Genomic DNA, 25,620 nt, shown 5'->3' on the forward strand with positions numbered 1-25,620 from the left:
TCGTCTTTTTTTAAAAAAAAACATCGATTTGTAAGGGCTCTTAGGTGTTTTGGGGACTCAATTCTTGAGACGCTCTTTTGAGCTAGGTAACACCCCCACTTTGAAGATGAAAAAATTAAGACTTAAAGAGCTAAAAGTCACCCTACACTGACTTATAAGTCAGAGCAGAAGTTGAGCCCAGATCTACATGACTTCAAAGCCATGCTCTTCAGTGCTTGTCTAAACTAAACTCTGGCTCCCTCCTCTAACACAAAAGTTTATACTAACCCACAAGGTAAGATATAGAAATCATATTTTTAATTAAAAAAGCAAATTGCAGACGGTGTGTAACCTTGATTGGGGTTTGGTTACACTGAGGCTCCCAACAAAATTCATCAACCTGTTCATTCAAGATGTACACATTTCACTGTATGTACATTTTACCTCATTAAAAAAAAATTTTTGATGGCCAACAGGCACATGAAAACATGCTCAATATCACTAATTATTTGAGAATTGCAAATCAAAACTACAATGAGGTTATCACCTCACACCGGTCAGAATGACCATCATGAAAAAGTCTACAAATAATAAGTGCTGGAGAGGGTGTGGAGAAAAAGGAACCTTCCTACACTGTTGGTGGGAATGTAAATTGATACAGTCACTGTGCAGAACAGTATGGAGGTTCCTTAAAAGACTAAAAATAGAGTTACCATATGATCTAGCAATCCCTCTCCTGGGCATATATCCAAAGAAAACTCTAGTTAGAAAAGATACATGCACCCCAACGTTCATAGCAGCACTGTGTACAATAGCCAAAACATGGAAACAAACCCAAATGTCCATCAACAGATGACTGAATAAAGAAGATGTAGTAAATATATACAATGGAATATTACTCAGCCATGAAAAAGAATGAAATAATGCCTTTTGCAGCAACATGGATGGACCTAGAGATTATCATATAAAGTGAAGTAAGTCAGATAAAGATTTATATGTGAAATCTAAAAAAAATGATACAAATGAACTTATTTACGAAACAGAAACCGACTCACAGACATAGAAAACAAACATGGTTATCAAAGGGGACAATGGGCGGGGGAGGAGAAAGATAAATTAGGAGTTTGGGATTAATATATACTTACTACTATACATAAAATAGATAAACAACATGGACCTACTGTATAACACAGGGAACTATATTCAATATCTTATTGGATAACATATAATCATCATTATAATAACCTATAATGGAAAAGAATCTGAAAAAGAATATATATATATATATATATATATATATATATATATATATATATAAAACTGAATTACTTTGCTGTACACCTGAAACTAACACAACATTGTAAATTAACATTCAATTTTTAGAAATTGTTAAAAAAAAAGAAAAAATATTTTTTTACAACAGATACTGTCTTTTTTTTTTTTGGCCACACAGCATGTGGGATCTTAGTTTCCCAACCAGGGATCGAACCCATGCCCCCTGCATTGGAAGTGCAGAGTCTTAACCACTGGACTGCCAGGGAAGTCCAACAGATACTATCTTAATCAAGTGACCAAAGTTCAAATCACCAGTAATGGGAAAGATGAACAACATGTTTCTCCTGATATGATGCATTGAGAAGAACATCACTTCACTTCTGGGATAGTCCTGCCAAAATTACGTAACCTGAATCTAATCATGAGGAAACATCAGATGAGTTCAAATTAAAGAGCAGTTTACAAAATAACTGACCTGTGCTCATCAAAGAACTCAATGTCATAAAAGTCAAAGAAAGTCTGAATAACTGTTCCAGTTTAAATGAGGCTAATGAGACATGACAATTGTGAAAAACATCTCAATGTTTACCATCATCTAAGAAAAATATGAGATTTTCTTTTGTTATAAAGGCCACTATTGAGATAATTGGTGATAGCCAACTAAAATCAGTAGACTAAATAATATTACTGTATTCCTGATTTTGATCATTGTAGTAGGGGATAATGTTAGTGACGGTCCTTGTTTTTAGAAAATATATATTAAAGTATCTAGAAGTAATGGGACATCACATCTACAACTCACTGCCAGGAGACTTCACAAAAAGTGAGTGAGAGAAGATAAACGTGGTAAAGGGAATATGGAAATTCTTTGAATAGCCTAGCAACTTTGCTGGAACTTTGAAATTAGCTCAGAATAAAACATCAAAAAATATTTAAGCATGTACAGTATACAATCCCACTTTAAAAAATTATATGTCAGTATACATCTAAATGAGAATCCTGAAAGAAGAGACACCAAACTGTTAACACTGGTTACCTTGGTGTGTACAAGAACAGCACTTTTCCCTTTCCATGTACTTCTGTAATGTCATGAAACTGAAAAGAAATTCTGGAGCTGGAAAGTACAATAACTGAAATAAAAAATTCACTGGAGGGATTCAAAGGCAGATTGAGCCGGAAGAAGAAAGACTCAGCGAATTGAGGACAGGACATTGGAAATTATTGAGTCTGAGGAACAGAAATAAAAAGACAGAAGAGGGGCTTCCTTGGTGGCGCAGTGGTTGAGAATCTGCCTGCTAATGCAGGGGACACGGGTTCGCGCCCTGGTCTGGGAGGATCCCACATGCCGCGGAGCAACTGGGCCCGTGAGCCACAACTGCTGAGCCTGCGCGTCTGGAGCCTGTGCTCCGCAACAAGAGAGGCCGCGATAGTGAGAGACCCGCGCACCGCGATGAAGAGTGGCCCCCGCTTGCCGCAACTAGAGACAGCCCTCACACAGAAACGAAGACCCAACATAGCAATCAATCAATCAATCAATCAATCAATAAAAAAATAACTCTTTAAAAAAAAAAAAAAAAAAGACAGAAGAAAAGTGAACAGAGCCTAAGGAACCTGTGGGACACCATCAAGTAGACCAACATATGCATTGTGGTAGTCCCAGAAAAAGAAGAGAAAGGAGCAGAGAGAATATTTGAAGAAATAAGGATAAAGCTGAAGGACTTATACTTCTTGATTTCAAAACTTACTACAAACCTACAGTAATCAAAACAGTGTGGTACTAGCATAGACATACATATAGACCAATGGAATAGAACAAAGATCCCAGAAATAAACTCTCACATATATGATCAAACAATTTTTCACAAAGGTGCCAACAGCATTCAATGGGGAAAGGACAATTATTTCAACAAACAGTGCTGGGAAAACTGAATACCCACATGTAAAAGAATGAAGTTAATTTAAACCCTTACCTAACACCATACATAAAAATTAACTCAAAATGGATCAAAGACCTAAATGTAAGACCTGAAACCATAAAATGCTTGGAGTAAACCACAAGGCAAAAACTTAATGATATTGGATTAGGCAATGATTTCTTCAATATGACACCGAAAGCACAGGCAAAAAAAGAAAAAAAAAATACAAGTTGGACTTGATGAAAAATTTTAAACTTAGTGCATCAAAAACATTATCAACAGAATAAAAAGGCATCTCACAGCATGAGAGAAAAAAATTACAAACCATCTGATAAGGGATTAATATTCAGAATATATAGAGAATCCCTAAAAATCACAACATAAAAACAAACAACTTCATTCAAAAATGGGCATAAGACTTGAATAGACATTTCTCCAAAGGAGATATACAAATGGCCAACAAGCACTGAAAAGGGCTCAAAATCACCAGTCAACACTGATGGTGAGGAGGCCTGGTTAAAAAAAAAATCACCCATAAACATCAGGATAAAAGCTTAACCTCACTTGCTGTGATAAAGCACTTTTCACTTACCAGATGGGCATAGTAAAAAGATTTATAATTTCAGCACTGGCAAATACTCTAGGAAACGGGAATACCAACGCCCTGTTGACATGGCGTGTCAAATGAACAGCTTTAAAAGACAGTTATTTTCAGAATATCAATCAAACGTTTTTAACACACAGATATTTTTGCCCAGCAATTCTACTTCTAGGAATTGGCCCTTCTGATACACCGGCTCCTGCGCAAAAAACCGTATACACAAGGATGTGGGCTGTGGCATGGTCTGTAATTGCAGAAGACAGGAAGTCATCTCAATGTTATCAATAGGGGACCCAGCTGATATAACGGATCACCAAGGAATCTCTAAAAAACAATGAGGCAGAGGGACTTCCCTGGCGGTCCATTGATTAAGACTCAGCACTCCCACTGCAGGGGGGGCGGGTTCGATCCCTGATTGGGGAACTGAGATCCCGCATGCCACGTCGCATGGCCAAAAAATTAACAAACTAACAAACAAAAAGCAATGAGGGAGGTCTCTCACAGATTGCCATGAAAGGTTGTACATCACGGAATAAAAGGAAAAAAAGGCAAATAATAAACAGTATCTATAGTTATGACCACATTTTTGTAAAAAGCAAAAGACATAAAAACTCAAACTTGTACTATGTATAGAAAAGTCTATACAGATTCGCAATAAATTGTGGAAATGGTGTCCTTTCAGGAGTGGGACTGCAGAGGTGGAATTTGGACTTAAAAAAACCAGCATGATTATGTATTAATAATAAAATGACCAATAATGGTCTTGCAAATACACAAAGCAAGAAACTAATAAAGGAATAAGTCAAAAGCATGCTACCTGGGCACAGCCCGTTAACAGTTCTTTCAAATTAACTGCTGATACCCTGGCAGTCATCTGGGGAGCCCGCACAGGGAGAATGAGTAAGATGGGGGCGGGGGAAGGCATCACCCGGGTGTGAGGCGGGGCAGGTAGGGAACTGAGAAGGAAGGAGGCCTTCAGGAGCTGAGCAGGCAGAATCCGGAGACCTGGAATGGCAGGGATAAGAGTCAGGAAAGACGGAGATGCCTGTGGCCGAGTAGGTGACAGAAACACCCTGTCCTCCCTTTCTACAAATACTCTGGGGCACCTTGAGCACTGCTGATTTCTGCACCCTGGGCTCCAAGGGGGCCCCGAATTCCTGCTGCCCCTTGGGGTATATGATGGCTCCAGAGCTAAGAGCACAGCTAGGCAGGTGTTCCTGAGATCTCTGTTGTCTACCGCCTCTCCTCCTGCAATCTCATCTGGCCGTGTGGCGTGCAGGGCCTCAGGGCTTTTCCAGGCCCAGGTCTGCGGGTGGGAAGGAGCAGCCGGGGCAGGTGGAAGCGGAGGAGGGGGCTGATCCCCGCTCACCTGAGTCCAGCTACCCCAGGGCTCAAGCACAGACGAAATGCTTCCTAAATGGTGTCTCCACGCCAAACTGTGCGCAGCAAAGCATCCCTGTGGGCCACACTTCCATCAGGGCGCTCCGCCTCAGCTGTGCGATCTGTACCCACCTGCCTCTCCCCCTGCTCTGTGGGAAGGGCTGGGTCTCCTATACCCAGTTCTCTCATAAAGAGAGCACGGCTGTCAGGTTCCGAAGTCCTGAGCGCAAGTCTACGGGACATGAAAGAGGGCATCCCCCCCCCCTCCCTTGGGATTTCTGGATAATTCAGGCAGAGAAGACTAAGGTGGGTCTGGTTTTCAGAAAGGACCCCGAGCCTGGGGGAGAGGGCCAACAGGTGACAGGGAGGGAAGAGGGAGTTCCCATAGGGTCTGAAGCAAGGGTAACAGCGGCTCCGTCAAGTGAGCTGCCCTCGGTCCTCAGAAGGGCCCTTGGCACAGATACATCTGAATCCTCAGGACAAAGGAGGAGGAGAAGCCCCCAGGAGCTGAGGAAACAGATTCGGGGAGGCCAAGAGACTCCCCCCGGCCCTGGCCCCTGGCCCTCTGCTGGTGGCCGCAGCCTCAGCTAGTACCAGTCCTGCACCCCAGCCTCTAAAGCAAGTCTCCATCCTCCACACCAGCTGCTGGCAGCGCACCTGGGATTGACGTGCCCCGCTACGGGGGACCCAAACCCCAAGCCCCTCCCTCAGCGCTAACTGGCCTCAGAGTCAAGGTAAAGGTGCCACCGCAGGCCCAGCCTCCCTCTGCAGCCACACGGCGGCCCTGAGCAGTCAGGTCCAGAAGCTTCCACACAGGTAGGCAGTCTGCTCCCCACTGCTCCTCTGGTGACTCAGGAGCCCCTGGGCACCTCACCCGCTCCTTTGTCTCTCTGCTTCCTCCTCAGCCAAGGGACATGTCCCGCAGCAAAGTCATCAGGAAAATGTGAGGAGAGCAATTCAGTGACTTTCGTTTTAGAAAAAACAAGATCCAGTGAGGTCTCTGGGAGGTCCCTGCTCTGGGGACTCTGGCCCCATTTACAGCTTACTTTGAATTCTGCCCTGGATTCTCAGAAACTCCGTTTCAGAAATAGACAAATATTTCCACCTTTAGGGGAATGCCACTCAGTTAAGTCACCCCGCCCCCTGCCACCATCACTCAGAACAGAATTGGTTCTGGCCAGGTTGGCTTTGTGCAGCTCAACTTGCCCACAGCACAGCATAGAAATTCTTGGTCCTCTCCAAAAACCCAACCTGCCAGGACTTCCCTGGCGGTCCAGTGGTTAGGACTCTGTGCTTCCACTGCAGGGGGCACGGGTTCGATCCCTGGTTGGAGAACTAAGAACCCACGTGCTGCTGCCAAAATAAAAAAAAAAAAAGTCAACCTACCTTCAGAGAAAATTTGCCCCCTAGTGGAACGTGGAGGAGAGCAAGGCTACTTGCTCTGAAGTGGTACCGAAATGCTCCGGGGTCTTTTAGGAATAATCGGGCAGTTAGCTCCCTAAGCATCAGCACACATTTGTCTACGCTCCGGAGAGTCTGCCAAAAGTCAACCCACCAAGTAGCCCGGTCACCACGCCCAACGGCAGGGGCCCCAGGGCTCACAGGTGAAGGGTGTCACCAGAGTGGTACCACCTGCAGGCTTCCCAGGGGATGGAGGGGTCAAGGCCAGAAATGGCAGATCACAAAATGGGATGACAGGTGACTCAGGAACACCCGAAAGTGTGCTTGCTCATGCTGGTGATCCAAGAAATCCACATTCACACAATCATACATCATTTTCATTTTGCCAGGGACATGAACAACGTTTTTTAAAGGCACTGAATCAATGGGGGTCTGATAAAACGGCACGTTCTTGCGACCTCGTTGGAAAACAATTTAGCAATGTGTACAAGCAACCTTAAATATTTCTACATCCTTTGAACCTGTAATTTCACTTTCGGAAGTGCAACTTTAGGAGGTAACCAAAAATGAAGACAAAGATTTACGCTAAGATGCTAATTAGGGTGTTAATTATAGTAGAATCATCTGTGTTTTATTGCCATAAAAAATAAAATGAAACAAGCCCAGCCCCGCCATTAAAAAATCTTTAACATTACTTTAGAGCCATGGAAGTATGACCATAACATAATTTGCCCACCCAGAATCATCACATGGGGTCACAGCTGGAAGGGCCTTCAGGGACCAAGGCAAGGTGGGGACTTGCCTGAGGTCACACAGCTCCTTGGGAGCTGACCAGGACAAAAACAAGGCCTCTAGGATGGCTTGACGCTCCTTGGGAGGGGACGGCCATGGGTACAAATCATCCTTTGGGGATGATGGCGACATTCTGGAATTAGGCAGTGGCAATGGCTGGGCTACTTTGTAAATATACTAGAGACAAATGAATTTTATACATTAAGGGGATGAATACTGCAGTGTTGAATTATATCTCAATTTTATAAAAAAATGTCTCAGCCTTTTTCTTGGCTTCGAGGGTGGAGACCCAGCGTGGAGAATGTCAAGGTCTGGTTTGGTCATTTATGCTGGATGTCGCCGCCTCCCCCAAAGTTCCTTGGCTCTACCCCCTTTTTTCCCATCACCACTATATTTTACAGTTACCAGAAATCTGTCCAAGCCCTGCCCTGGGTTGCTGTCCCAGGCAGGTCATGCCATCTTTGTCCAGGTTTCCTTCAACAGCCTCCTGTGTGCTTTCCTTGCCTCTCCCAATCTGGCCTCCTCCTGCCCCTCCCTCCCATGGCAGCCAGAGGGATCTCTAAAAATACACATTTTAGCATGCCATCGTATTGCTTCAACTCTAGCATTGGTTTCCCAAGAAGTTCAAATATTGACGTTCCAACTCCTTAGCAGAGTTTACAAGGAACACCCCTCCCTGTCCGGCCTCCTCTTTCTCCACCCTCTTCCCCTCCCTTGCCCTTCCCAGGCCAGCCTTCTGAAGCTACCTGGACGCTACTCACCCTTTATAACAGCCCAAGTGCCCCCTCCTCAAGGCAAGTCAACCCTAACAAATGTTGTACAACTGAGAGTCGGAGAACATCTCCACCCACAACACGTTGCTTCCTCTGCTGCACACCTGAAACTAACACAGCATTGTAAATCAACTGTACCCCAATTAAAAAAACAACTACCATTAAAAAAAAAAATTGTTGCTTCCCACACTCAGCAAAAACATACTGTATCCGTTATGCACCAGGCAATGTTATGGGAAACAGCAGTGAACAAACACACCACAGTTGTTGCCCCCAGGGGGCTTACACCAGGACCCTCCCTCCATCACATAAATTATCACTCTGCTAAGGTGCTGGTTTCCTCATCTGGTCACCACTAAACAAACAGATCTCTGAAAACTCATTAATTGAACTATCATCAGCTCAAGCAAAAATACAGTGGCTCCTAGAAAACACACAGACGCCCAGCAAATCCTGGCTGGCTAGCTGGATAAGTGCCTTAGGATGTGAAGCAAGAAATCAGTCCAATGCTCCTCAGAGCCACCATGGTCCCCAGTCTCTCCTGCTTCACTCACGTGCCACCTATAGGATCCAGACGTTTGCTTTACTCTGCTGCCTCATCTCCCAGAATGTGAACTTTTCAAAGAATGGGCATTTCTTTAAAAAAATAAATCAGTATTCCTGAGAATTCCTGGTGGTCCAGTGATTAGGACTCCACGCTTCCATTGCAGAGGGACAGGGTTCAATCCCTGGTCAGGGAACTAAGATCCCGCGGGCCGCAGCACGGCCAAAAAAAAAAAAATCAGTATCCCTTATGTCTACAAAATAGTAATACTCAATGCAGCTGTAATATCAAGCTTAGTCCATGGCAAGGGGGCCATGCCCTGGGACCCCATGCTTTAGAGGGTCCTAAACTGGCCCTCATCCAAGCCACTACCATCCCACAGGGTCAGGAAGCAATGCAAAGGTTTGAGGGTCAAAGGGGAGGTATGCACTCACACTTTGGGTACCAAGAACCTAGCTGCCTCAAGGAATAGGTATTTACCCAAGAGAAATGAAAACTATGTCAATACAAAAACGGTACATGGATATTCATAACAACTTAAATAGTCCAAAACTGGAAACTATCTAAATGTCCTCCAATGGGTGAATAAATTGTGGCTTATCCATAAAATGGAATACTACTCAGCAGTAAAAAAAAAAAAAAACTATTAATATGCACACCACAACATCGATAAATCTCAAATAATGATACAGAAGGGAAAAAACAAACCAAAAAAACAGAGTACATACTATACCATTCCATTTACATAAAAGTACTAGGACTTCCCTGGTGGCGCAGTGGTTAGGAATCCGCCTGCCAATGCAGGGAACACAGGTTCGAGCCCTGGTCTGGGAAGATCACACATGCTGTGGAGCAACTAAGCCCATGCACCACAACTACAGGGCCAGCGCTCTAGAGCCCGTGAGCCACAACTACTGAACCCGTGTGCCACAACTACTGAAGCCCACCCGCCTAGAGTCCATGTTCTGCAACAAGAGAAGCCACAGAAATGAGAAGCCTGCGCACTGCAATGAAGAGAAACTCCCCACTCAATACAACTTAGAGAAAGCCCGCACGCAGCCACAAAGACCCAATGCAGCCAAAAATAAATAAATAAATAAATTTATATTAAAAAAAAGAGTTCTAAAACACATGCACACTCTTATAGTGACAGAAAGCAGATTAGTGTTGAGGAGGTGGCACAAGGAACTTTTGGGGGATAACAGATGTGTTCTATCTTGACTGTGGTGATGGTTTCACTGATGTATATATGTCAAATCTCATCATTCGAAATGTACACTTTAAAAATTTGCCATTTGTTGTACATCATTTACATCTAAATAAAGCCGTTTAAAAAAAAAAAAGCCTACACTACACTGAGGTACCATTTCTTACCTATCAGGTTCGTAAAAACCCCCAAATTTGACAGCATACTTGATTAGAAAGATTGTAGGAAAATGGGGACTCCTTAATTTCATTGCTAGTGGAAATGCAAAATGGTCAGAGAAATCTGACAACATCCATAAAACTACAAAGGCATATGACCCCGGGATCCAGCAATTTGCTTCTGAGAATTCATCCTGCAGATACACCTGCACAATTATATGTGCAAAGGAATGATGTTGGAGCAAGATTACACCCTGCAGCACTGTTGGTAACGGCCTCCTTCCCCATAAAAGTAAACAAGCCAAGTGTCAACCTCTAGGGCTGGTTAATAAACTATGATACCTCCCCCATGTGGAACGCAAGGTAGCTTAAAACCGAGAAGGCTCTCTATGTACTGACAAGAAAAATCTCCCAGGATATATTGTTAAGTGAAAAAGAAGCAAGATGCTAAACACGTGGATTACTACTTTGTATTTGAAAAGGGGAGAAATAAAAATCTATGCTGGAATTTGCCTGTATTTGCATAAAGAAGGACCAGAAATGTATCCAAGCGATTCATACAATCAGCTTCCTAAGTGGGGGCTGAGGAGGGAGTTGGATGGGGAGAGCATAAGGGACACTTCTCATGTGGAGCCTTTTATATTGTTTTTATCTTTGATGCATGTGAATGTATTACCTGTTCACAAACAAACAAACAAAAAACCACACACACACACACACACACACACACAAAAACAAATAAAAAAACTTTGTTATAAGCTTTTAAGGATAAATTTAGAATCCCTGGCCTTAAGACATGCTTCTAGAAGTACGTTAGGATCCAACGGGCTAATAGCTGTGTAAGTGCTATTACTAACACCGGTCCTCAAAGTCGGAAGCCCACCTGCCTCAGGATCACCCAGAGGTCCCATTTAAAATGCAGATTCCTAGGCCCTACCCCGACCGGACCCAATCAGCATCCCTGGAGGTGGTGCCCCAGAACCTGTAAATTTTTTAAGCTCCCCAGGAGATGGTACAGGTGCTAGAAGAGGAGACCCACTACTGTGAGATGGACGTGTACCAGAAAATATTCAGCAATTCAGCACACACTCTGAGCCAGGCGCTGCTCTAGGAGCTGCGCCCAGAAATACCGTCCCTGCTTCTACAAGACGCACACAAAGACAAACAAGGAGAGTGTTAAACAGGGGAGTGTGGAAGGCAGAGAACTAAAATAGGGTGCCCTAGAGGGGCTCGGCTGGCTGCTAGCCCCCAGAAGGCCTCTGGAGGGGGTGACATTCCAACTGAGATGGGATGACGACAGGGAGCCCACCCTTCAAAGGGGAGGTGGCAGGTGGGGGGCCTGGGTCAGGAGTTTGGTGCAAAAGTACAGAACGAGAAGAAGGTGGTTTGGATGAAGGCAGAGGGAGTGGACGGAAACAGGACAGGTTTGGGAGGCGGAGGCCACGGGGCTCGGTCCTCACTGGGGTCTCAAGTGGAGGGTCAGGAAGGAGGGGCCCAGACTGTTTGCTCGGTACCTGGGCCCCGGGAGCCTTTGACTAAGGTGGGATAGACCACGTAAGAGGAGAATGGAAACATATAAGCTGTCCGTTGAGCATGTTATTAACCTCGGACATAAAGCCAATGCCAAAAAAGAACCATTTAAAGCTGCCCCTTAAGCCTCTGAAAATAAGTCTAAGTGGCTGCCATCTACGTAAGGCGTGAAGAGTGCTGTGTGGACAGGACTGGGCTGAGGTCTGGAGAACAGTGGAGCCGTGGCTCCCAGGAGCTGATCCAGGTCTAAAATGGAAGGGGGGACTTCCCTGGTGGTCCAGTGGTAAAGAATCCGTCTTCCAATTCAGGGGATGGGGGTTTGATCCCTGGTCGGGGAGATAAGATACCACACACCGCAGGGCAACTCAGCCTGCGCACCACAACTACTGAGCTCGTGCGCCTCAGCTAGAGAAGAGAAAACCCGCACACCACAGCTAGAGAGAAGCCCGCAGGCCGCAACAAAGACCTGACGCAGCCAAAAAAATAAAGAAAATAAATAAATAAAAAGGAAGGGCCTGATACTAAATTTAACCTCCAAAGAATCACTCTGTGAGTTTCACAATGTTGCCTGAGGCTGGTGCTGGCCAGTTGCCTCCTGCACAGAAATCAACACTCCCTCCTTCCCTGCAGGTGGGACTTCTGCTTTGGTGAGAACTGCTGGGAGCTGGTTGGGGGCTGTCACAGCAGAGACTATCCCAGCAGGGCTTGAAGGAGGGGATGAAGGCAGGGCGGGCGGGAGAGAAGTTAACCGTCATCTGCCAGGAAGGGAGAGAAGCAGGGGGACCAGTGAAGGCCTGACACACATCAGCTATGACCCTGCACAGTGAGTGACTTAACTCTGAGAACATCAATGTTCTCATCTAGAACGTGGGGATATTCACCCAGCTCCTGGCACTGTGGTGAAGATCGCATGAGGAAATAGAGAAATGGAAGGTGCCTAATACAGTGCCTGGCATACAACGGGCAATCAAAGAATGGCCCCTAGCAAAACAGGGACGTGACAACCAGCACGTGGTGTGGACTCAAGACAGGGAACAATATAACAGAGACTCTAGAGAACATCAAGGGGCAACCCTCAGTGGAGTCATAACTGTCACAGACCTTTATGATCCAGCAGTAAGAGCAGCAAAGTGCATCAAGATTAGAAACATGGACCCAGCAGATATGAAAATCATTGATACTGTGGGTCCAACAGACATGTATCAACTCTATACAATGAAAACAAGAGACCACACCCATCTCAGGCACCCATGCAACACTTAGAAAAAGCAGCAAAGAAAACTTCAAATTCCCAAAGGTAGAAATAGCACTTATTTTATTCTCTAACAACAAAGCAATAGAATTAGAAGTGAAAAACGAAAACAGAAACAACAAAAAAACTCAACAGTCCAGAAATTTTAAAAAGCATTTAAAAACTCTGACAAGTACAGGTTTCTGGTAACTGACTGTACTGCTGAACTGAATGAATAAGCATTTTCAGAACTCTAATGAAAAACTGATGGGGCTTCCCTGGTGGCGCAGTGGTTGAGAATCTGCCTGCCAATGCAGGGGACACGGGTTCGAGCCCTGGTCTGGGAAGATCCCACATGCCGCGGAGCAACTGGGCCCGTGAGCCACAACTACTGAGCCTGCGTGTCTGGAGCCGGTGCTCCGCAACAAGAGAGGCCACGATAGTGAGAGGCCCGCGCACCGCGATGAAGAGTGGTCCCTGCTTGCCGCAACTGGAGAAAGCCCTCACAGAAACGAAGACCCAACACAGCCAAAAAGAAATAAATAAATACATAAATAAAAATAAAGGAATTCCTTTAAAAAAAAAAAAAACTGATGAACTCATAAAAGTGCTAACAAAAGATCAAGATGAAAAAAAAAAATTAATTACATGGGACTGAGTGAACTGATGAGGATGAGTATAATTTTTGTGACTTTCTGTCTGAATTAAAAAAAAAAAAAATCCCACAAGGACTCAGAGGCAAAGAATATACAAATCAATTTTCACTGCAAAGTAAAGGAGCTGTTACAGTGGAGGATTACTGAACTGAATGTCAATATTATGACATAGTATGAGTGTGTTTCATGTTTGGTAATTGCAATCATTGTTGCTTTTGTTGTGGTCATCCATGTACAATGCTTGGTGTCAGTCTATTTATCTCTTGTAAAAATAAAATACAGTGTGTGTGTGTGTGTGTGTGTGTGGAAAAAATAAATAAATAAATAAAAACTTGCAGAACATCTAGAAAAAAATGATAATGAAAATTCCAAAAGTTACATAATATGCCGAGAAAAATCCATCGCCTTAAACATTACAGAATGAAACAAAAAAGAACATAAATGAATGCAGCATGTAACTCAGTTATGTTTCACAGAAAAGAGCAGGAAAATAAACCCAAGCAAAGCAAGAGGAAGGAAACTAAGATAAATGCAGAAATGTGAAAATTAGAAATCAGAAAAGTGTAAAATTGATTTTAAAAAATTGAGAAAAAAAGCTGCTTCTCTTAAAGAGTGATATAGGTAAAACTGCTGGGTAGCCTAATCAAAGAAAACACACACACACACACACACACACAAAAAATGAGAAATTAGAAGAGACAATTATAAAACTCACAACAATATCGAACTCAATGCGAATAACTTGGAAAAGTTGATGGTAATAAATTATTTTCTAGGAAAATGAAATTTACCAAAATCCATACACCTCTTCTCCCAAAGAGAAAACCAAGAGAATACTGGAAATTTTTGTGAATAGAAGTACTCCTAAAAATGCAGCAAGCCCCAATACGTCACAATGACATATTTTAAACTTTCCAGAAACGGATCACCCCAGTACCATTTAAAGCAGCTGATCTCAGCTCGGTGCTTTGTGACCACCTAGAGGGGTGGGATAGGGAGGGTGGGAGGGAGACGCAAGAGGGAGGGGATATGGGGATGTATGTATACATATAGCTGATTCACTTTGTTATACAGCAGAAACTAACAACGTTGTAAAGCAATTATACTCCAATTAAGATGTTAATAAGAAAAAACTAAACTAAAATGAAGCAGCTGTTCTCAATCACGGTGCCAGGACAAACAGCAGCATTAGCATCGCCTGAGAACTTGCAGAAATGCAGGTTCTCAGGCCCCACGTCAGACCTACTGCATCAGAAATTCTGGAGGGGGCCCAGAAACCTGTTTTACCAAATCTTCCAGATGACTTGACTCACACACTTTGAGAGCCCCTGTTCGACCGTGCCATGCCAAGGGCGGCCTGCCGCAGCCCCGGTATCACTGGGAGCCTGGGAAAATGCAGAATCCCAGGCTCAGCCCAGACACACTGAGTCAGACTCTGCATTTTGTCAAGACCCCCAGGGGACTCATGTGTGTGTTTGAGAAGCGCTGTCTAGAGCTCTAGCCCAGTGCTGTGCAATGGAAATAGAATTGAACCACACATACAAAAATTTCTAGTAGCCACATTTTAAAAAGTAAAACAACTAAATTAATTTTAATAACATATTTTATGTAAGTAACCCAATATCCCAAATATTATTATTTTAACAGGTAACCAACATAAAAATATATTAATGAGATATTTTACATCCTTTTTTTTTTGTACGTACAAGTTCTTCAAAATCTGATGGGTATTTTAAACTTCACACATCTCGATTCAAACTAGCCACATCTCAAGTGCTTAGAAGTCCCATGTGGTCAGTTGATGTCATTTTGAACAGTGTAGAGAGAACGGAGAAAAAAGGAAAGCTTCCGAATTCTTCTTACAAAGCCACCATTTTTCTTACGCTAATATGGCTTTTTAATCGTGTGCTGTCACACAATAGACCAATTTTAATACTGTGGTTAAGAATGAGGACTCTGGCAGAAACTAACACACCATTGTAAAGCAATTATACCCAATAAAGATGTTAAAAAAAAAAATCAAAGAGTTACATTTCAGGAGACAAAGCTTGAGCTAGAATAAAGGAATGAGATTCAAAAAGAAAAAAAAAAAAAAAGAATGAGGACTCTGCAGCCAGAATCCCTGGCCTCTAACTTTAGCTTCATCAGTTATTGAATCTCTGGGCTGTCACAGAGTAGGCATTCAATAAATGTTAACTATCATTATGTTATGATAACATTATGATGTTAGTATTATTGTTATTCATGATTACTGATGCAAAATCTTACAACATTAGCAAACAGAGTTCAACATCCCAAGTAGGGTTTCTCCTTGGAATGCAAGGATGATTCAATAATTATGATATCTATTAATAAATATACCATATTGAGGTCAAGGAAAAAAAAAGAAACAACATAGGACCAATTCATTTTATGCCACAAAAGGAATTTGAAAAAAATTACAATACTTATTCCAGATAAACTCTTAGTAAAACAGAAACAGATACTTCCTTAGCATGATAATAGTATATTTAAAAACAAGAGCTCAATGATATTTAATGGTGAGCTACTAAAATTATCCAAATTAAAGGCAGGAACAAGAATACGATGTCCACTACCATCACTGACAAATTAAACATTTTTCTGGGCTACTACCCTCTGCAATTAAGCAAGAAAACAAAATGAGAGAAAAGCAGGAAAAACTGTCATTTACAGATAATATGATCACATGCCTAAAAACCTTAGAAAATAAGCTGAAAAATCATTAGAAACAACAAAGAAATTCCATAAGTTGTCACCTCATTAAGTTAATGTGAAAAATCCCTATTTACAAACAATAAGCATTTAAAGAAAAGATCTCATTTACAATAGCAACAAAATAAAAACTGTAACACTTGGGAAAAAATAAGATATTTTGCAGGACCTTCTGAATAGACCATTAAAGCTTTACCAGAGGAACAAAGAAAAAGAACTAAGTCAATTGAAAGATGAACTGTGCTCATGGAAACACTCAAAGTTTTAAGAATGTTAATCTCCGCTAATTTCAGTGCAATCCGAAATGAATCATGAATAGGATCTTTGCAAATCTGTTTGTGCTAAGTAGATATCTTGAAATAAAATTTGTAAATATTGGGTTGCATCATGAATGTGCATGCATGTGTGTGTGTGTGTGTGTGTGTGTGTGTGTGTGTGTGTTTCATTTTGTCTTTTTTCACCAGGGAAGGAACCACACAAAACCCTAATGGCTACCTATGGGGAGAGCGACTGGGGTGAAAGTGGAACTTTCAATTTTCTTTTTGTACCTTTTTATACCATTTGATTTTTTTTAATGTGTAAATATATTACTTTTTTAAAGTGTCAACAATAATTATCTGAGCAATGAATAAAACACAAATAAGACACTTTTCAAGCTCTGTATTAAAAAATACTATTAAGCGTCCTGTTGGCGCTGGTGGGAACCACTTAGAGGAAGGGTAGGCACAGATGGACACTGGGTGAATTAGTGAATCTGGTTCAAGGGTCTATTCCCCCTCCACTGCCCCAGCCCACCCAGCTCTTTCTAGGAACTTCTCTCTGGGCATGTTTCCTCATCTGGAACATGAAGGAGTTCGATTAGATCTCTAAGGACCCATTCAGCTCTAATATTCCAGGATTCTTTCTTCCGTTCATTCATCCAGCTGGTCTTCTGGAGCTTACAGTCTAGCTGGGAAGACAGACAGTCATCAAACGATCCCACAAGAAAATGTACAAGGCCACCATGGAGGGTGTTATGAAGAAGGGGGTGCCCTCAGTTGTCCTAGGAGAGGGTCAATCAGCAAGTCTGAAGGCAGGGGGTGTGGGTGAGAGGAGAGTCTGGGGGAGCTGAACAGGATTAGCAGGCGATAACAGGGGCGAGTGGGGTATAGGGAAAGCCAGTCATTCCAGAGCGCAGGAGGTCAGCACACACACAGCGGGACTACCAAGCAGCCCTGAGGACTCAGCACACAGAATAAACAGGCGTTCGACTGATACTTCTCCAGTGAATCTAAACTGCGTCAATGCAGGTAATCTCATCCTGATACTCTTGCAGTGACAGAGAAGGGAAGCTTGGGTAATTTTTTTTTATTATATTTTTGCTTCTCTTTAGAATGCCCTTAGAAGAACCGACTTCCTAAGACTTGCATCACTAAGCAGACAGCCACACTGGCATATGGAATCTTTGATCAGCCAACCCTCAGTCAACTTCACGGAGCCATGTGGATAAAGAAAAGCCACCAGCTATTCCGCAAGCCAGGTAATGCACTCAGGGGCAGCTGACAGTCACCAAAGTACCAGAGAAACTCATGAGGTGCCTCTGACAGCCCAAGTGCCAGTGAAATGTAATATTTTAACCAGCACTGCAAAACAGGCTAAGATACTGGGAAGGACTCAAACGTAGAAGGGGAAAAAAAAAGGGAGGGAGGGCTCTTCTAAAGGTAAAATCATCTGGTTTCTCAAAAGTTCGTTAATTACAGTGCAAATACAGAGTAAATTACCAAAGACAGCATGGGGGAATAAATCAAAAACAAAAGGAAGGCTCCAGTAAGCAAAAGCTGCCTTCCAGCTACGTGGAAAAACACTCTAGTGCACCGAGTAAATAAATAATAAAAGGATGTGGAAACAATACACCTTGAAAACTCCTGATCCTTCTCTGTTCTCCTGGCCAGTAGCAGGGCTGACAAGTTTACGCTGCCCGGGTTACATACCCAGCTAGCATTTATTTATCCAATAACACCTGCGTACTTTTAACTGAAGCTGACCTCTGTATTTTATTAGTGTATCCCATTATTTTACCCCAAGCTCCAGCATGAACCCCCGAACAAAAGTTATCTGACCCCTAGACTAGATAAATGCTAGAAATAAGAATTTCAGGGTGTTCAGACCACACCGCTTTTCTTCTCCCCCTGAGAGGAAGGCTCTTGGGAATATACACCCACAAGGAAAAAATAAAACAATGCACAGTGATTTTCATTCTTCCATACCGCACCCTGTTTAAAAAAAAACAAAAAGTCTTTAATTCATTCAGGTGTTATCTGTTTCACAATTACAGCCTTAATTTGGCTTACTCACGCATTTTCTTAAACACAAGTAACTTGTGCAACCTATAGGTACCAGACAAAACACAAACGCTTACTGAAAAAAACAAAGAAACAAACAAAAAAGGAAAGTGGAAGTGATAATAATCCAAGATCACAGAATTTTATTAGAGGTAGAGGGGGCTTTGGTGAATAAGAAAGAGGTTAAGGACTTGCACCAGGGAAGAAAATTGGTAGCAAAGAAAGGTATAGAAAAATAAAAATGCTGGCTAGCTGTCATTTCTGCAGCAGGCCTGAGAACAATTCACACTTTTTTTTTTTTTTTTTTAACAATGCACTTCCCTGAAGCCAGCACTGCAGCACCTCACTGCATAGCCTCATCCTGTGGTTTGTCAGGGCTGCCGAGGAAAGGCATCTCCAGCCCAGGACAGTGGGCTGGCCTCCACGGTATCTGTTAGACCCACCTCCCCATGGGGCAGAGCAGCCTAAGAAAGGAGCTGATATTTAGGGATCAAGCCACTTTTTCTTGGATGTTAGTTTCTCATAGAACACTTCCTGGGATTTGCTCATTCTTGATTCAACATGATTTCACTCCCCTTCATTCTTCCCTGAAAGCACAGAGATGATCGCTACTGTCCCATTTCACAGATGAGAAAGGTGAAGGTTAGTTTTCTTTCTCGAGGACTGTGAGCTGCAAACTGCTTGGTGATTAGGATTGCCTCTATGTGGTTAGTCCAACATCCCACATAGAGCAAAATGTTACTAACAAAGGATTCTTTTTATTCTCAGGCGATGGGTGGCTGAACAGCAACTGGAACACAGAAAACTTCATTTCTAGCCCACGGCACCAAGCTGCAGATTAGGAACCTCAAAGTATGATCACTAGAACCTCCTAATTACCCAGTTTCCACAAAAATGCATCAGAAAAGGCAGCAGCTTGCACATCACCATTCCACTGAGAAGGTAAAAAGCACATGTCCACAGGCCCTGAAAATAGGAAACCCTCTACAGAGGCTCAGGCAGTCAAACCCTGGTCTCCCCTGGTCATGCAGATTGGTAGGTATATGCCTTGGCCCCTGAAGACTCTTTCCTCACCTATCTCACCTGTGTTTTTCTTAAAACCAAGTGAAAACACTTGTTAAACAAGTTTCATCTTCACCAAGACAAGGAAGTATTATTATTTAAAATCTACCTAAAAGGTAAATTATGGCAAATCCATATGGTATAACATTACAGTGGACTAGTTAACGGTTAGATCCAAAGAACAAGATATGAAGGGAAAAAAGCAAGTTACAAAATATGTGTAATATGGGGACTTCCCTGGTGGCACAGTGTTTGAGAATCCGCCTGCCAATGCACGGGACGTGGGTTCTAGCCCTGGTCCGGGAAGATCCCACATGCCGCAGAGCAACTAAGCCCATGCGCCACAACTGCCGAGCCTGCGCTCTAGAGCCCGCGAGCCACAACTACTGAAGCCCGCGTGCCTAGAGCCCATGCTCCAAAACAAGAGAAGTCACTGCAATGAGAAGCCCGCGCACCGCAAGGAAGAGTAGCCCCCGCTCGCCACAACTAGAGAAAGCCCGCGTGCAGCAACAGAGACCCAACACAGCCAAATAAATAAATTAAATTTAAAAAAAAAGATTAAAAAATTTTTAAAAAATGTTGAAAATGCAATTACGGACTGACAAACTATCTCTAAGAAATGTGATTAAGGGGAAAAAGCAAGGTGCAGAATATATGCTATCATTTGTATAAAATTATTTTTAAGAATATGTTCATATTTATTTGTACATGTACAGGCTGTCTCTGGAAGGCTCTCCTAAAAATTATAATAACATTGCCTTAAAAGAGGGAAAATGAGGGGACAGGAAACTGAAAAATAGGTGAGAAGAAAAACAATTTTCACTGGATAGCTTTCCTTTGTACTCTGAATTTTTTACTATGTGCATATGTTCCTACAAAAACAAAACCAAACAAAAAACTTAAAAGCCTTGGGGGGAAAACTGCACCAACTGTTTTTCTAAGTGTTTTCAGTACCTCATGCCATCTTTTGCCGTAGCCCTCTTCATTTTGAAGGCAGCCCCCTAAGAAAAACTCTGCCTCAGCAAACAAAACTACGCAAGGGACCCCATGTGCAGCTATGGACCTGGCACCCTCACGGAGACCTGCCCTGGCTCTTCCTGTGACTTCCAGGACCGGGTTTAGGCAAGTATGGCCTCAGCCAAAGCAAGAGCACTGTGTCCTCTGACAACAATGTCAAATTCTCACTTGTATGTAGTAAATAAGAAATATTTTACCTTTCAGCAAAGATATCGAGTTTCCCCAACTCATCAGAGAGGCCCACAAGGGAATCCAAGGTCCCCACCTAGAAAGATCGGAGAGAAGTTAGATGCTCAGGCTTTGTAGCTGGCGGGGGTGGGGGGCACGGGGTTTCAACTATAGCGCAGGGAATTCTTCTATCTTGACTCAGTTGTCCTTGGTCAATGGTGAAACTGGAAACTGAGAAGAGCTCTCAAGGGAAATCGGTGGATTTTTGGATGATGATTATTGTTACTATTATTATTTTTTTGGCCAACAGGGTAAACTGTCATTTCTGCCGTAGAAAGGAGTGATTGTGTCGTTGTCTACCCTCAGCTTATTTTCGTCTAAGCATGGCAGTCTGCTCTTCAGGGGATTAATCCCCACAGCCAAGGAAGCAATGAGACAGAAAGCAAGTCAAGGATGTCATCATTTCTGAAAGCCTTTCTTCTCCAAGGCAGTCCAGCCAATCCCCATCTCTGGTCCTCTCTGTTGTTATTAACAATGATCTTACTGGGGCAAGGGCAGCTTTTCCTCCTGCTCCCATTCATTCATTAAAGTCCTTTTCTTTACAGATTACTTATGACGAGCTGTTTCTTGTGGAAATTATTACTGTGTCCAAAATTGTATTTAAAGGTCTACTCACAGAATCAGAAGGAAGAAGTTTGTTATCATATTATCAACCACCCATCAGATGTTGAAAAGTAATCAGGGAACTATGAAGTCTGGATATTCCTAGTAAGTGTTGTTTCTTTTCAGACAACTTAATTTTAAGCAACTTTTGGCAGAAGTCATGTCTTTTTTTAATCTTTGTACCCTCGGGTCTGGCACAGCGCTTCACACGTAGTAAGCAGTGAGGGGATGCTTAATTTACTAACCTTCACAGTATCTGACCCTGGACAAACAATGGCAGGTTTGAAAAATCAGCAAGATGTGGGTTCAGAACCCAGTGTTGCCACTTACCAGCTCCACAACCCCGGTCTCCTTTCTCAGCCCATCCTGATCTATAAAGTGGGAGTTGTGAGGATTCAGGAAGATACGCTAAAAGAGCCTGGCCCCCAGCATACCGCTCCACAAACACTAGCAAATGTAGTAGCATCATTAACGACTATGCAAAAAAGCCAGAGGGGCAAACTGAGGTTTGAAAGAGGATTACACCTCAGTTTACTAGAAGAGCCACCTCTGGGCGTTTAGCACCATCCCTCCAGAATCCATGACATATTTGTAGGGCAGAGAGACTGCCTTAGGCTTCTTCCCCTTGGAGGAAGCATGGCAAAAAGTCCACTCTTTTTGAAGTAAGAAGATTGCACATATCTTGCTCCTCTTCCATGTTTGTTTCATCTTAAAATCTCTTTCTGGGACTTCCCTGGTGCTCCAGTGGCTAAGACTCCGCGTTCCCAATGCAGTGGGCCTGGGTTCGATCCCTGGTCAGGGAACTAGATCCCACATGCCACAGCTAGGAGTTTGCATGCCACAGCTAGGAGTTCGCATGCTGCAACTAAAGATCCCGCGTGCTGCAACTAAGATCCGGCGCAGCCACATAAATATTTTAAAAATAAATAAATAAAATAAAATCTCTTTCTGCCATCTGCCCAGTTGTCACTAAATCTCCTTCCTTCTCTCTCCACCAGAACCAGAGGGATGCTGGATTGCCTGCCCTGCTCCCAGTTCAAGAACACAATCAAGGATGAACCTCTTGGACTTTCCTGGTGTCGCAGCGGTTAAGAATCTACCTGCCAATGCAGGGGACACGGGTTTGAGCCCTGGTCCAGGAAGATCCCACATGCCACGGAGCAACTAAGCCCATGTACCACAACTGCTGAGCCTGCGTGCCACAACTACTGAAGCCCGTGTGCCTAGAGCCTGTGCTCCACAACAAGAGAAGCCACTGCAATGAGAAGCACGAGCACTGCAATGAAGAGTAGCCCCCACTCGCTGCAACTAGAGAAAGCCCACGAGCAGCCAAAAATTTTTTAAAAAAAGGATGAACCTCTCCAAGCCTGCACATTTAAAGTATATTGTTGGTCTTCTTAGATGGTGAAGATAAAACAGGAAGAATCTGAGAACTCAATGAGGACCCAAGTGTGTTTAAGACACTCTTTCCACTTTTTGAAGACACTGCTAGCCGCACCCTTGTCTCCCTCTCATTCTGTCCTGTGGCTCTAAGTCCACAAGCATCACAGTTAATTTGGGGCTATTCGTGAAGTCCCATCCAGACCAGTCCCCCCGTCCAGCTTCACAGCCAGGCTGATCCTCAGCATTGGTGCCGTTGCCCTGTTGTTTTCTCCTTGGCTTTCCAGAAGACACCCACCCCACCCCAGCCCATCACCTCCTTCCTCCTCCTGAGGTATTTTACCTTGAAATCAGGAATCGTGAATTTGGTGTTATAAGACAGGTTTGACTTGGAGGTTACTGTATTCATCCTCTCCAGCGCTTGTAAATTTTCCTTATCTCCAGGGGCAGAAATTAACCAAAACTCGGACATGTTTCCAGTCTTCTTTTATCCAGTTACTGACCAGAACCACAGCAACATACACAGACAGAAACAGGAGAGAAGTGTCAAATATCTCTACCTGTTCACCACTCCCTTCCCTCAGAATTAATCCTCTCCACTCTTCCCATTTCCCATTCCTTCCCCCTTTGACCTTCCAGTTCAGATTCTACAGTTCCAAGGACAGCCATCTGCCCAAAGCTTATCTCCACTTGGAAAGCCCTCAGGTCTTCGTAAAGACTCCCAAGGACCCTCCTTCCCAGGGTGGTTCTGACTGGTTTTGAGGAGAGAAGGAGGAGGGGAGTGTGATTGCTGTCCCTCCTACTTCAGCGAAAAACCCATTCCTGGCATCATAAAATGGGGGCCAGTAAGCTGGACTTGGGCACCTTCTGGACTGTTCTTCTCCCTTCCAGGCTGCATCTCCAGGGATGTAGGATTGGGGGGTTAGAGGGATGGTGAGGCAGGAACCAGACAAGGAGGCAGTTCCACAATGGGCAGGCTGGGCAAACCCAGATATTAACTGAGCAACCTTGAGACTGGAGCTAGCTTTACAACGACTTCAGAAGAACCCCTTTCTTTATAAAATAAGGAGGGGAGAGGGAAGGTAAGGGGGCTATTAGAGTCGTTTTTCCACAAGACTAGGTGTCTATTCTGCAGAGGTGGGTAACGCGCTGGGTCCGGCTGGGACTTTCTGTCCAGCGTCTAAAGTCGATTAGCCATGCTTATTCAAACGTGTACACACCCACACCTCTCTCCCCTCGGCCTGTTTCTCCCTTCCATCGCCTCCCAAAACGTCTCCGGGTGGCTACGAAAAAACCAGGATAATAGCCAGAGACCCATCGTACAAGCTCTCCTTGTTTACCCCCGTCTCACGCCACTCCAAGGCAATCTTAGTCCCTCCTAACCCTGCGCACGCCGAACGCAGTTCCTTTCGCACTTGACCGCTGATGGCCTGGGGACAAACTGGCCCTGCGCAGAACCTGGGGAGATGCCACCTGCCCGGCCCCTGGGAGGGCGCAGCAGAGACGCCGGTTCCCCGGTTCCCACGAAGAAGGCTCGGCCCTGGACGGCGCACCTGGGCCGAGGCGAAGCGGGGACCAAAGCGACGCGGGCGGCTCGAGCTGGGCCCCCGGTTGCGACGCGCGACCTCTCCCCACGCCGCCTCGGGCCCCCGACCCGCCGCGCGTCCTTACCGGGAGCCCGCGGGCCTCGCGGGCAGGGGGCGGGCTGGCGCGGGCCCGGAGCGCACGGCCGGCTCCCGGGAGGCAGCGGCTTCTGCGCGACGCCCCGCCCCGAGCTTTTATCCGAGCCGGAGGCGGCCGCCCCGCTGGATATTTGCATACCGGGCCTCCCGCCTCCAGCCGCCGCCGGGCAGGGGGCGCCCGCCGGGCCCCTGCGGCCGCTGTGCCACGCGAGAGGCAGGCGGATCCAGCCCTTCGCGACTTGGCCAAGATCCCCGAGCCCCGACCGGCTGGGCTGGGTCCCGGCGGGATTCTGGGGAGCATCGGACGGGGTCCCCAACCCCACGACGGAGCAGAGCGGACGACCGAGAGAAGCGGGGGAGGCGAAGCACTCGGCACCCGGACACCGCCGCCTCGAGTCTCTCCACCTCCACCCCATCCCCAGCCAGTGACAGGGAACAGGGTCTCAAGGGGAATCACCGAGAGACAGAACTGACCTGTGGAAAGTGACGCAACAGGTTCACATATGTTTTGGAACACACACCTGGGCAGAGGAATTATCTTCCTGTTGACGTGGGCGTGAGCTTGCCCTTGGTTGCCAAGGAAACTCTCCACCGCAGGATACGCCCACCTCACCTTACCCCCTTCCTAATCGTCTTGACTTACTATCTGGCACCACGGTGTGAGTTTATGATTCGTGCTGTTCGGAAGAGAGGGAAACCCCAGAAATTAACATGTGAGTGTTTAAAAAAAAAAAAAAAAGATACCTCTAAGAATTCATTTTCTCTGGAGTCAAGGAGGAAACTTTAGTGCATCCTTCTCCGTGGATGGTATTTTCAGTGATTTCTGGGAAAGATTAAAATCTCAGAATTATTCTTTAGGGGGCAGGGGGTGTTGAAGAAGTTTTGGTTGCTACCCTGAGAATGGGGTCCCCCTTACTGTATGAAACTAGCCAGATGGGCAACCTATTATCAGGAATGCTTTTAGATCTTTGGAAAGAGGTGTAAGGTGCCCTGTGCTGGGATGGGAGGCCCCAGATGCAGGACAGAAAGGTGACTTTTAAGGTCACAGCAGTATCGCACTGCAATCCTACTGTGGATTTGGGATTGGCAGATTGGAACTCCCTGCACCTGCACTCTGCCTCATCACGATTGGGACACTCAAGTGCATTAGT

General features: G+C 44.5%; 1 protein-coding gene across 3 annotated transcripts in view; it reads right to left on the bottom strand.

Annotated features, from left to right (window-relative positions):
• Positions 1-24,530, bottom strand: part of ATP6V1C2 (ATPase H+ transporting V1 subunit C2) — a 54,008-nt gene extending 29,478 nt beyond the window's left edge. For 2 of the 3 annotated variants that reach the window (XM_057558220.1, XM_057558219.1), the window contains exons 1-3: positions 24,459-24,530; positions 23,131-23,285; positions 20,774-20,841 (exon numbers count right to left, since the gene is read on the bottom strand). In XM_057558220.1, the coding sequence (XP_057414203.1) occupies positions 20,774-20,841; positions 23,131-23,259 (197 nt within the window). In that variant the 5' untranslated portion in view covers positions 23,260-23,285; positions 24,459-24,530. Of the gene's footprint in view, positions 1-20,773; positions 20,842-23,130; positions 23,286-24,340; positions 24,422-24,458 lie in introns of those variants that run through there. The other variant, XM_007195651.2, reaches the window with a different exon arrangement.
• Positions 24,531-25,620: the final 1,090 nt, after the last annotated feature.

This window comes from Balaenoptera acutorostrata, chromosome 12 (assembly GCF_949987535.1).
Source record: "Balaenoptera acutorostrata chromosome 12, mBalAcu1.1, whole genome shotgun sequence".
NCBI classification, from domain to species: domain Eukaryota; kingdom Metazoa; phylum Chordata; class Mammalia; order Artiodactyla; family Balaenopteridae; genus Balaenoptera; species Balaenoptera acutorostrata.